This window comes from Esox lucius, chromosome 2 (assembly GCF_011004845.1).
Source record: "Esox lucius isolate fEsoLuc1 chromosome 2, fEsoLuc1.pri, whole genome shotgun sequence".
In the NCBI taxonomy this organism is placed as follows: Eukaryota; Metazoa; Chordata; class Actinopteri; order Esociformes; family Esocidae; genus Esox; species Esox lucius.
The window spans coordinates 28,843,709-28,854,171 of record NC_047570.1 but is presented as its reverse complement, the minus strand read 5'-3'; the positions used below and the strand labels follow the sequence as shown (position 1 = coordinate 28,854,171).

The 10,463-nt window shown below is 41.5% G+C and overlaps 1 protein-coding gene across 1 annotated transcript; it reads right to left on the bottom strand.

The window, feature by feature from the left end:
- Nucleotides 1-627: 627 nt before the first annotated feature.
- Nucleotides 628-4,583, bottom strand: LOC117592929. The gene is made up of 5 exons (XM_034287426.1): nt 4,533-4,583; nt 4,046-4,176; nt 2,763-3,738; nt 2,542-2,578; nt 628-2,420 (listed from the first exon to the last, which is right to left on the bottom strand). Exons 2-5 carry the CDS (start codon nt 4,075-4,077, stop codon nt 2,326-2,328), a joined length of 1,140 nt encoding a protein of 379 aa, XP_034143317.1. The 5' UTR covers nt 4,078-4,176; nt 4,533-4,583; the 3' UTR covers nt 628-2,325.
- Between the last annotated feature and the right edge of the window lie 5,880 nt (nt 4,584-10,463).

Here is a 10,463-nt window from a genome sequence, read left to right as displayed (position 1 = left end):
TCCTCTTCATTATGTTAAGTTTGTAAAATGCTCCTTGAATACTGTTCCATAATACATGCCTAATATATTTTTTTAATCAAATTACTACGTCCTATTGTACATATTCTAACAGTGAGGTGTACCTACTGTACATAGGATCTCAAGTAAATAGGTGAAGCACTCACCTTCAGCATGTAATAATATTAAAATAGAACAGATTAACCAGAATTAAATTTACTCTGAAGCGAAGCCAAAGAGGTAAAATAAACATATCCCACGTGATCATGTTTCAATAACATAGCATCAATAACCACGCAGCCAGGATTCAAATCCCTACATCTCTTCTAGAAAACATGCCAACTAAGTCATTCAATGCCCGCAACCAGCAGTTGGATCACCCAAACGACTGCACATGAGAACAGAGGACAATTCCAGATTAATTATTCCAGATTGTTGTTCAGACTTAAAGTATGCTCAAAGAAACAGTGATAGCAGTATAGTTATTATTCAAGCTAGTTTACTGTAATTTAAAAATATATCTATAATAAAATATATATCTCTATATATATTGAAATATTTCAAATGTGTTCAGCTAGAGCACGTGTCATGATTCACTGGCACGGCAGTATTGAGACCCCGGCACAAAGCTCCAGTTTTTGTATTTTTATTATTTCGCTTCATTTTCACTTTCTTTTATTTTGCAAACAGGCAGGCAGCCCACAAACAAGGTAGACAAACAATCAAACAAAAGGTTGGCAAACAAACGGCCAAAACACACTGAGGCAAAAACAGAAAAGAACCCGAAACAATGGTAGGCTGGCAGAAGCGCCAATAGGCAGGATGAGGCCAAAACGCAGGTGGGGAGGACAAAAAAAAACAAGCAGGCAGGACAAGAGAGACAAGACCTCACAGTACACCCTTCTAAATGGGAATAGAAGGGGAGACAAGAGGGACCAGAAGACCACATCAATCACATTGGACAAGACCAAAAATCCCCGGAGGGAACAACAAGCAGAAGGGGCCTGGAACAGACAAGGAGAATGACTGAAGAGGACAAGAAAAAGGAAATTGGGGAAGACACAGATGCAGAGACAAAGGGAGCTTGGGCAAGGTGCAGCAAGCTGGAGACTGGGCGGAGTTGACAGGGTCCTAGGTGGGAACGCCAACTGTACAGACATCGGTGGAGGCATTGGGTTTCGTGGTGGTTTCGATGGTGCTGACCTCTGCTGAGACATGGGTGGTGCAGGTCTCCTGGTGGAGGAGTGGACGGTGCTGGCCTCTGATGACACATGGGCGGTGCAGGTCTCTGTGGAGGAGTGGACAGTGCTGGCCTCTGCTGGGACATGGGCGGTGCAGGTCTCTGTGGAGGAGTGGACGGTGCTGGCCTCTGCTGGGACATGGGCGGTGCAGGTCTCTGTGGAGGAGTGGACGGTGCTGGCCTGTGCTGAGAGGTTGGCCTAGACTGAGCCAACGCGACTGTCAGGGTATGCACACGTAAAGGGGTGGCAGGTTAGCAGATAGGATGCACTGACTGTGGTAGGGGGCTCTGGCCACCTGACCTCGACAGGACCAGATTTGCTGGAAGGGTCCGGCTCGGGTTCCGGGACCGCAGATGGGAACAGCTCGGGTTCTGGGAGGCCGGACGGGAGGGGCTCGGGTTCTGGGAGGCCGGACGGGAACGGCTCGGGTTCCGGGACACCGGATGGGAACGCAAACAAGGTAGACAAACAATCAAACAAAAAAATACACTGAGGCAAAAATACCGAACTAAACTAAGGAAACAAGAAAGAATCCAAAACTCTGGCAGGCAGGTAGAAGTGACAATAAGCAGGATGTGGACAAAACACAGGTGGGCAGGACAAAAAGAAAAGCAGGCAGGACAAATAGTAGGACGGCAGGAACACAGACTAAGAAGGAAAGACAAAACTTATAAAGGAAATACGGTTATACGCAGAGCAGGACCGAACAAACCATATAACACTGGTTAGGCCAATTGACATAGTGACCAGTATATGTAAACAATGCTTCCACACAGACTGAACACAAGAGCTGACATACAGGGTGGGGCTAACAAGGAGCAGGTGAAAACAATGAAGACCAATGACAATGGAACTAAACATAAAAATAAAACTGCTAGAGCCGAAAACCAACAAAGACATACAGAAAACATGGACCAGACTCAGGAAACATGGATCATAAGTAAGGACTGAAGACAAGACCAAACTCTTAACAGAGCACATGAACATACATGAACGCACATGAACACAAAGTGTACTGAGAGAAATGTGAACAGACAGGGCAGACACATGGAAAACCTGGACAGAAAGACAGGGGAGAGACAAGACCTCACAACAGGCAGCCAAGGGTAGTGAATCGCTTGAATGACTTCCAAGCTCTGCGGAAGAAACTCTTCACTCCTTTCTTCCCCTGTTTTCTGTCATCTGAAAGGAAAGAAAAGTAAGACAAGTAGAACAGTTAGCCCTTTGGTTAACTGAAATGCCCTGTTAGTTTTTAAGTTTTCAGACCCAGCACATGTGTGTGTGTACATTCTAGAAAACATACCCACAGAGTGCAGATCCTCATCACTTTCATCAGCAAGCTAAAAACAAACAGTCATATATCAGATGGATGGTACAGTACCTGTGTTCACCAATGCAGTAAGGTGTTTCCTACAAAAATACATGTGGATGTTTCTACACTGTGTACAGTAGGCTTCAGACCCCCTGGTGACCTCTGGTGAGATACGTCAAGTGTCCCGGGAGATTTAGTTGCACAGGTCTTACCATTAGGAGGTTGTCTGTTGAGGACCAGTGTTGGATGACACCCCCCTGGCGACGCTTCAGTCTCGGGCTGATTTCCTGCACCTCACAGACAGGGGAGAAAGAAATCCTGGGGGTCCAGTGCTGGAGAAGCACCCTGCTCACCATAAGTGACACTTCCAAGCAAAGCTGACGATTCTCCAGGAAGGCCTCTGGTGACAGGGGGCGCTGTGAAGAGAACTGCTTCAGAAAGTTGGTGAATAGCAGATCTCCCAGCTGGAGCTCCAGTGGGCCATAGTTCTGGTTCGGCTCTGAGAGCTTCCTCAGTGCTCTTTGCAGGGCTTTGGTCTTAGTAGATTTGGCCAAGGCCTCCTGGACCAGGAAGGAAAGTTGCCGCGTCACCTCCACGCGGTTTTCAATAACCTCCTCGGCCCATGGGGAGAAGTCCTCCAGGGGGTAGATATTATAAATAAATCTGCCAATTGTGTGGATAAGGAGCATCTCTGGGACCATGCAGAGTGTGGAGGAGGCGTTACGCTGTTTGTGATACAGGCTTTTCTTTCTGAGCTGTTGGGCACGGTAGGGTTTTGCACTCATCATGGCAGCTTCTATAGGGAAAGGACTTGCCAACGGTGGCACAGTTTGTTCCAGCATGGTGGACTCACCAGGGGTCAATGGAGGGAGCTGGTCTGAGATGGATACTTTCATCCAACCGTTGTGGAAAATGCTGTTGGGCAGCATGCTTGCATTTCTTAGAGTCATCTCAACAGTAGTGGAGATCTTCCATTCACACACACCATGTGCAGTCCCTTGGCCAATAGAACAGCGGTACAATTGTACCAGTTCTTTAAGGCAGTTGAGAGCTGCTGCCCTCTGACTGGCAGTGACTGGACTGGGGAGAGGAACCTGAGATGGGACTATGGTAAACTCACAGCCCTTTGTGACCCATAGACCGTTGGACACAGCCTGCAGCCTTTCGCCCATTGCTTTTGGTGTCACCCTGTGAGACACATACAGGTAAAACGGTAGTGTTAAAATGGAACAGATTACACTATCTCAACACACGAATGAGACAACATAAATATAAAACCAGGACAAAACCAGGACCAGCACTGGGATCGGTGATGTTCATTGTAAGCTTTCCTAACACACAAAACCAATCATTCTCTAAGGCCATTCTGGCGTCCCTGTACATTAAAATATGTTCAGCTAATGGCTTTCTCTTTCTGCTGATAAAGGTTGCGTTACACTGTTGTTAATGAAAAGGAAACATAGAAATAGGCATACAGCCATGACATTACTCTTACCTCCCATTGAGAACATTGGTCACCATAGTCATAGCAAGGGAAAGCCATCTCTGTATGATCCTTCTGATCCCATGGGAGAGGATGGCAGCAGATGCCCAAAGACTCAAGAGACACACCAGACAGCTTCTTTCCTGAAATATATCAAGCTCAGTGTCAAATCCAAAGCTGACATACTGTAGTGGAATAAATGGAATGAGAGGTAGCCTAGCATTTAAAAAATTTGACCATTATGTTAGATAATCCATTAACAGGCAAGGTGAAAATATGTTTTGGTGTTCATAAGCTGGTTAGTCAACATTCCTAGCTGTATGTCTTCAATTAGAAATTTGGTTAAATATGGAAAGGATTATTTTGGGTTGGACTGACAAATATCCCATTCCCATAAAGTTACAGGCTGTGTGCAGTCTTTTGTTCCAGACCACGACTAACAACTCTGAATGAACTGACCAATTAATTCCCCAATTTCGTGATATTTCCTGGAGAATACCTGCTGGTAGTCGCAACGCAGCCGGCTCTTGACAAGTTCATCATTGGGGGTTTTCTCGTCAGAGCAATGAATCACCTATAACAGAAAACACTGCGCGTTGTTTCATCTTCACGCATAGACAAGTCGGCAATGCCTACCGTATATAGACACAGACTAGCACATTTTTATTTGAACGTGTAGATATGTTTATGTATTTACTTAGGTATAATCCTAAACAACTGCGCTACCCATGTTATCGCGAAAGCCCACGTTATACGCCATTAATAACACATCCTATAATGGAATATATTCCTATGTATATTATACTTAAAGCAATCTTACCTTAGATTTTACTATAGTACTTTTAGACATTTTTACAGTAATACATTGTAGGTCTCTGTCAATATGCAGTTAATTCGCGGAATGATGAAAGTTTGTAAATGTTCATGTATGATTTCTGAACTCATTCTAATGCATTTATGACGAATTCTTTAGAATGCTCATAGTGTGACGGTATGAATTGTGACGGTGTATGAATATTGTGACGGTGTATGAACCGTAATCCACCGTGTAGGCCTATTTTCAAATATTTTTTGTATTGTAAAATATTTACCAAATTTGAAGTAGTTTGCTACATTCTCTATGCCCTACACGTATAGGTAATGTAAGCTATTCCTTGTAATTCGATTGATATATACGTAGTTAAAAGTGTATAATCTGTTATAGTTTCGGTATTATATTGGCCATATACTGTATCACACCCCCTATGGCCTTATAGCATTATTATAGCACAATAGCACCAACTTGTGGTGCGATCTATCAGTACCCTACCGTAAGACAAAAACACCACAGCATTTTTTTATCATGTGGCTAAAAATCTACAATGTGCACCAATAGCCAAAATGCACAGGCTATGCTACACTTTAATCAGGTTTAAAATGTGCTTATTCTACATGGCGATTATTCAGCTCTGTTATGTAGTATGTTTTTATCATTTACATAATTCTTCCAGAGCAACTTACAGTAGTGATGGCGTACATCAGCTACACAGGACGTTTTAATTTGATCATTATGGGATGTTGATGTGACATTGATCTAACTTCAGTAAACAAGTACTATTTGTCTGTTATCTTAGACTATACCTGAGAATATGCATATAAATTAAATACATAAGCAAAATGTGTAAAAAAAAAAAAAGACCTTGTGCCATTTGCTTAAGGACTGAAATCTGTCCAAAAATATGAAAAGATGAAGTTCAGATACACTCTCTAACACTCACACACACAGCTAAGAGACAGCTTAAGAAAATTGGCACAGAAAACTCAGTCCAGCAATGAGGGAAAATTAAGTCATGTGTGTTTGTGCCAAAATAACTTCATGCAAATAGAACAAGCTGTCAAATAAACCATTTTAATCATGAACAGTGTGTACAAGTAGGTTAAGGCCTAGTGGCACTCACATACAGTTGATTGTATCCAGAATATACAAACTGGTAATATCAGACCAATAAACAACTTTTAACAATAAAAATTATCTGTTTTCATTGACAGATTCTTCATTATGGCCTGCATTGGTTTTTAAATATACAGTTAGGTCCGGAAATATTTGGTCACTGACAGAGTTTTCATAATTGTGGCTCTGTACACCACCACAATGGATTTGAAATAAAACAACTTAGATGCAATTGAAGTGCAAATTTTCAGCTTTAATTCAAGGGGTTGAACAAAAAAATTCTATGAAATGTTTAGGAATTGCAGCCATTTTCATACACAGTCCCCTTATTTCAGGGGCTCAAATGTAATTGGAAAATTAACACATTCATAAATAAAATGGTAATTTTCAATACTTTGTCGAAGGCATGGACATCACCAAACGTTGGGTGTCCTCCTTTGTGATGCTTTGCCAGGCATTTACTGCAGCTGTCTTCAGTTGTTGTTGGTTCGTGGGTCTTTCTGCCTTAATTTTTGTCTTCAGCAAGTGAAATGCATGCTCAATCCTGTTGCGATCAGGGGATTGACTCAGCCATTGCAGAACATTCCACTTCTTTGCATTTAAAAAACACCTGGGTTGCTTTCAAAGAATCTTTTGGGTCATTGTCCATCTGTAAAGTTAAGCCCCGTCCAATAAATTTCTCTGAATTTGTCTGAATTTGAGCAGACAATATATCCCTATACACTGTAGAATTCATCCGATTGCTTCTGTCTTCTGTCACATCATCAGTAAACACTAGTGACCCAGTGTCATTGGAAGCCATGCATGCCCATGCCATCACACTGCCTCCACCATGTTTTACAGATGATGTAGTATGCTTCAGATCATGAGCCATTCCAAGCCTTCTCTATACATTTTTCTTCCTATCATTCTGGTACAGGTTGATCTTAGTTTAATCTGTTCAAAGAATGCTGTTCCAGAACTGATCTGGCTTTTTCAGATGTTTTTGGGCAAAGTCTAACCTTTCCTTTCAATTCTTGAGGCTTATGAATGGTTTGCACCTTGTGGTGAACCCTCTGTATTTGCTCTTTACCATGGAAAGGATCCTACAATAATCCACTGTTGTCTTCCGTGGACGTCCAGGCCTTTTTGTGTTGGAGAGATCACCAGAGCATTCTTTTTTCTCAGAATGTACCAAACTGTTGATTTGGCCACTCCAAATATTCCTGCTATCTCTCTGATGGATTTTTGCAGGATGTCCTGTTTCACTTGCATTGAGACCTCTTTGACCGCATGTTGTGGGTTCACAGCAACAGCTTCCAAATGCAAATGCCACACCTGAAATCAACTTCAGACCTTTTACCCGCTTAATTGATGGAGAAATAACGAAGGAAGAGCCCACGCCTTTCCAAGAGACAGCTTTTACGTTTTTTGAGTTAGTTAAATAAAAAACCATCTAGTTATTGCAAGCATATTGTTTTATGGTAATAGAAGATTAAGCTTGAAAAATGTAGGTCCATCTTCCTTTGGTAGCCCCCAGAAAACTGAAAACCATTTGTGGAATGCGCTTCCAGACCATCTAAGGGGTGGCTGATTTCATTTGGCACAGTTTAAGAACCTGCTGTTTAAGCTGGCTGCTATGTTGGATTATCAAGCATTAGGCTAAACCTGGACAAATGTATAATTTCATTATTTTCATAACAATACCACTTGTGCTGAGCACACACACGCGCACACACAAGGAGACACATCCTGACTCTCTCTTTCTCTCCCCCTGCATCCCTCACTTCTGATTGGCCTGTCAGTCTTCGACAGGGTTTACCGTGATTCTCATTGATTTACACGTCCACACATCCCATCAGCTGTATGACAGCGCAATTATAGTGGCTGCCAGCTGCCTCAGCCACTCACAGCATCCCAATGACACTCGGGTGTGATCCCTCTGTGATAAAACTGAAGGAACAGTAAAGGTCCCACACTTTAAGGCGCACTGCGTATGTGTGTGATCAAGTGTGTGTGTGTGTGTGTCTGAAAGAGAGAGAGAGCACGAGAGAGAGGGAGAGGGAGATAGAGAAAGAGAGAGAGAGGCGAAGGAAGGGGAGAAAGGACAAATGTGTAGCAGGGTGACAGGTGGAATTTTAATAGGATGGCAGAGACAGAGTGGCAGGTAACAATGTAAAATTGAACTCCAGGCTGAGACACAAGATCTTGAAAATAATTTCCATTTCCACTTGAACAGGAGATATGACAAGGGACACCCAGGGGGTGGAAGATAGTCTTATAACTATATAACTAAAACGGGTCGAGGCCATGGCAGCCCACTTGTTTTGAAGTCAGCTGTCACTTCTGTCGTTCCTCACCACCTCACAACTATCCAACAAACAAACAAAAGGCATGGAAGGAGCGTTTGTCGCAGATGCTACCATAAAAACATAGTTTACCAAGCTATCAGTTACTTAATGTATGATTACGAGTCTTGTTTTGACATAACCCAAGATCAGCATCCCGTGGTAATTTCACCCTACACCTTGGCCAGGAAGAAATATGGAAATTGTGTACAGAACCAAATATGGGGCAAATATTTTAAGGGAACTATTTTGTCATGTTTTCATATTACATACATAGCTATGTGGATTGACCCCACTGATTTCAAACCAAACAGGGAAAACATTATGGTTGGAGAAAGAGCCTAGGGTGTACTTAGCTGTGGGTGGCTGGGACAAAGCCCTAGGAGTGGAAATATACTAAGGCACTGCCAGGACAAGCACCAAGCATGAGTGATAAAGGTGCGTAAGCAGTTATTTTTATGTAAATAGTATTAATGTATATCTGTACCTAGTATAAAGTATTATTGTTGCATTTGTTTGTTTTTAATGCCTATAACATAAGCAGTAGTATTTCGTATTTGTGTGCCTGCTGTCTGTGCAATAGATGATGGTCTGTGCAATAGTTGATGGGGATCTTAATGAACTAAATTTAGGGACCAAGAGGCCATAATATGGTCTTAAAAAAAAAACAATAGTAGAACACATTAAATTAAATTTCTAAATTAATTTGTGCATCAGCAGATTTTCTCTTGTTAATGTCAGTAAAACAGAAAAATGGTGTCTTCTTTTTTGTTTTTTTGATTTGTGTAAACATAATCATATTCGAAGCAAACCGTCCAAAGGCTATCACGCAAATGTTTTGCTATAAGCTGGGGCCCCCGCAACTAAACTGTTATGGCATGAGCCATAAAAGGACCAGGACAGGCCCTAGGAACAACATTGTGCTCTTCAGATTTACCAATAATATTTAAGGGGGATATCTCAAACTAACATTGTGGTTAAGTTCAAGATTGTGGTAGGGTTTGAAATAAGATATTAAAAACACAATTTCTAGAGATATTGACCATTTGTTAAAATCAGTGCACTTACCAAAGACTACCTTAGGGTGGTGCTTCACTTCTGATAAGGTGAAAAGACTTAGTCAGTGTAAATGTTTGGCTTGGTTTCACTGGCGGCTGGGCTCCCAGATAAACATTTGCTTTTTGTTTATACCTTTCACTATTCATGCAGCCATTCCTACAGAAGTCTTACAACTAGTTTTGATTAGGACTTTTTCTTATATTGTAACAACATATTGAGTGGTAGTAACAACTTTCAGTGATGTGCAGCCGGTCTTGACAAAGTCCTATGCACTAGTTAAAAAAATGGAAGAGAGAACAAGTACATTTCTATAGTGCATTTGAGTTTTTATTAAAAAGGGAAGGACAGTGTTTCAGTTGAAAGATACTTTCTTCAGAAGTGTGGGTGAAGTGTGTGACCATTAATAGGTTTCTCAGATGCAGTTAGAAACACTAAACCACTATTGAGATGAATGCAGTACCAAGAATGCCTCAGTACTTCCTCTTCCTCTAAATAACATGAAGTTCACTCACATGACAGCATAGTTTAGTTTCAAATTCACTTCAATGCATATAAATGTAACACACACACACAGAGAGAAACACACACATCTGCAAGCAGATCCATACACACACATAATCACATACAGTTGAGCTTCATCACATTAATGGGTTGTCTAAACTGTGAACTACTTTCTAGGTGTGGTTGTTATAGAGGGTGTACTGTCACAACACTGAGGTACAAACAAAATAGTTTCCTTGGGGAAGTTTCCTCTATAAGAACTGTTCTCTTTTGTAATGAATTACTCAATACTTACAGCTCAAAGTAAATGCCTATATATAAACAAAGGTTGACTAAAGGTTAAGTAAAAAAAAAAAAAGAACTAGGACTTCAATAAAATCATTTTATTAAATTAACATGTTAGCAGTGTGATGACAACATCTGAGATATCAGTTAATTAGTATGTGTTTTGGGGTGTAGAAGCCTCAATCAAAAGAAGGCTCAGAATTACATTGAGAAGACAAGTGGGATTGTGGGTTTACTAGTCAAAACAACCTAGGATAGCAATACTTAAGCATGTCCATGTGTTTCATGTGCCAAGGGACAAACGTTGGGTGACTTATGACAGTTCAAA

Bases quoted from the DNA above. Each gene is read 5' to 3' on its own strand.
- LOC117592929 (XM_034287426.1), bottom strand. From the start codon at position 4,077: ATGACTATGGTGACCAATGTTCTCAATGGGAG. The intron at 2,579-2,762 runs GTAAGACCTGTG...GTTTGTTTTTAG, and splicing joins CAACAGACAACCTCCTAATG to CTTGCTGATGAAAGTGATGA. The intron at 2,421-2,541 runs GTATGTTTTCTA...CTTTCCTTTCAG, and splicing joins TGAGGATCTGCACTCTGTGG to ATGACAGAAAACAGGGGAAG.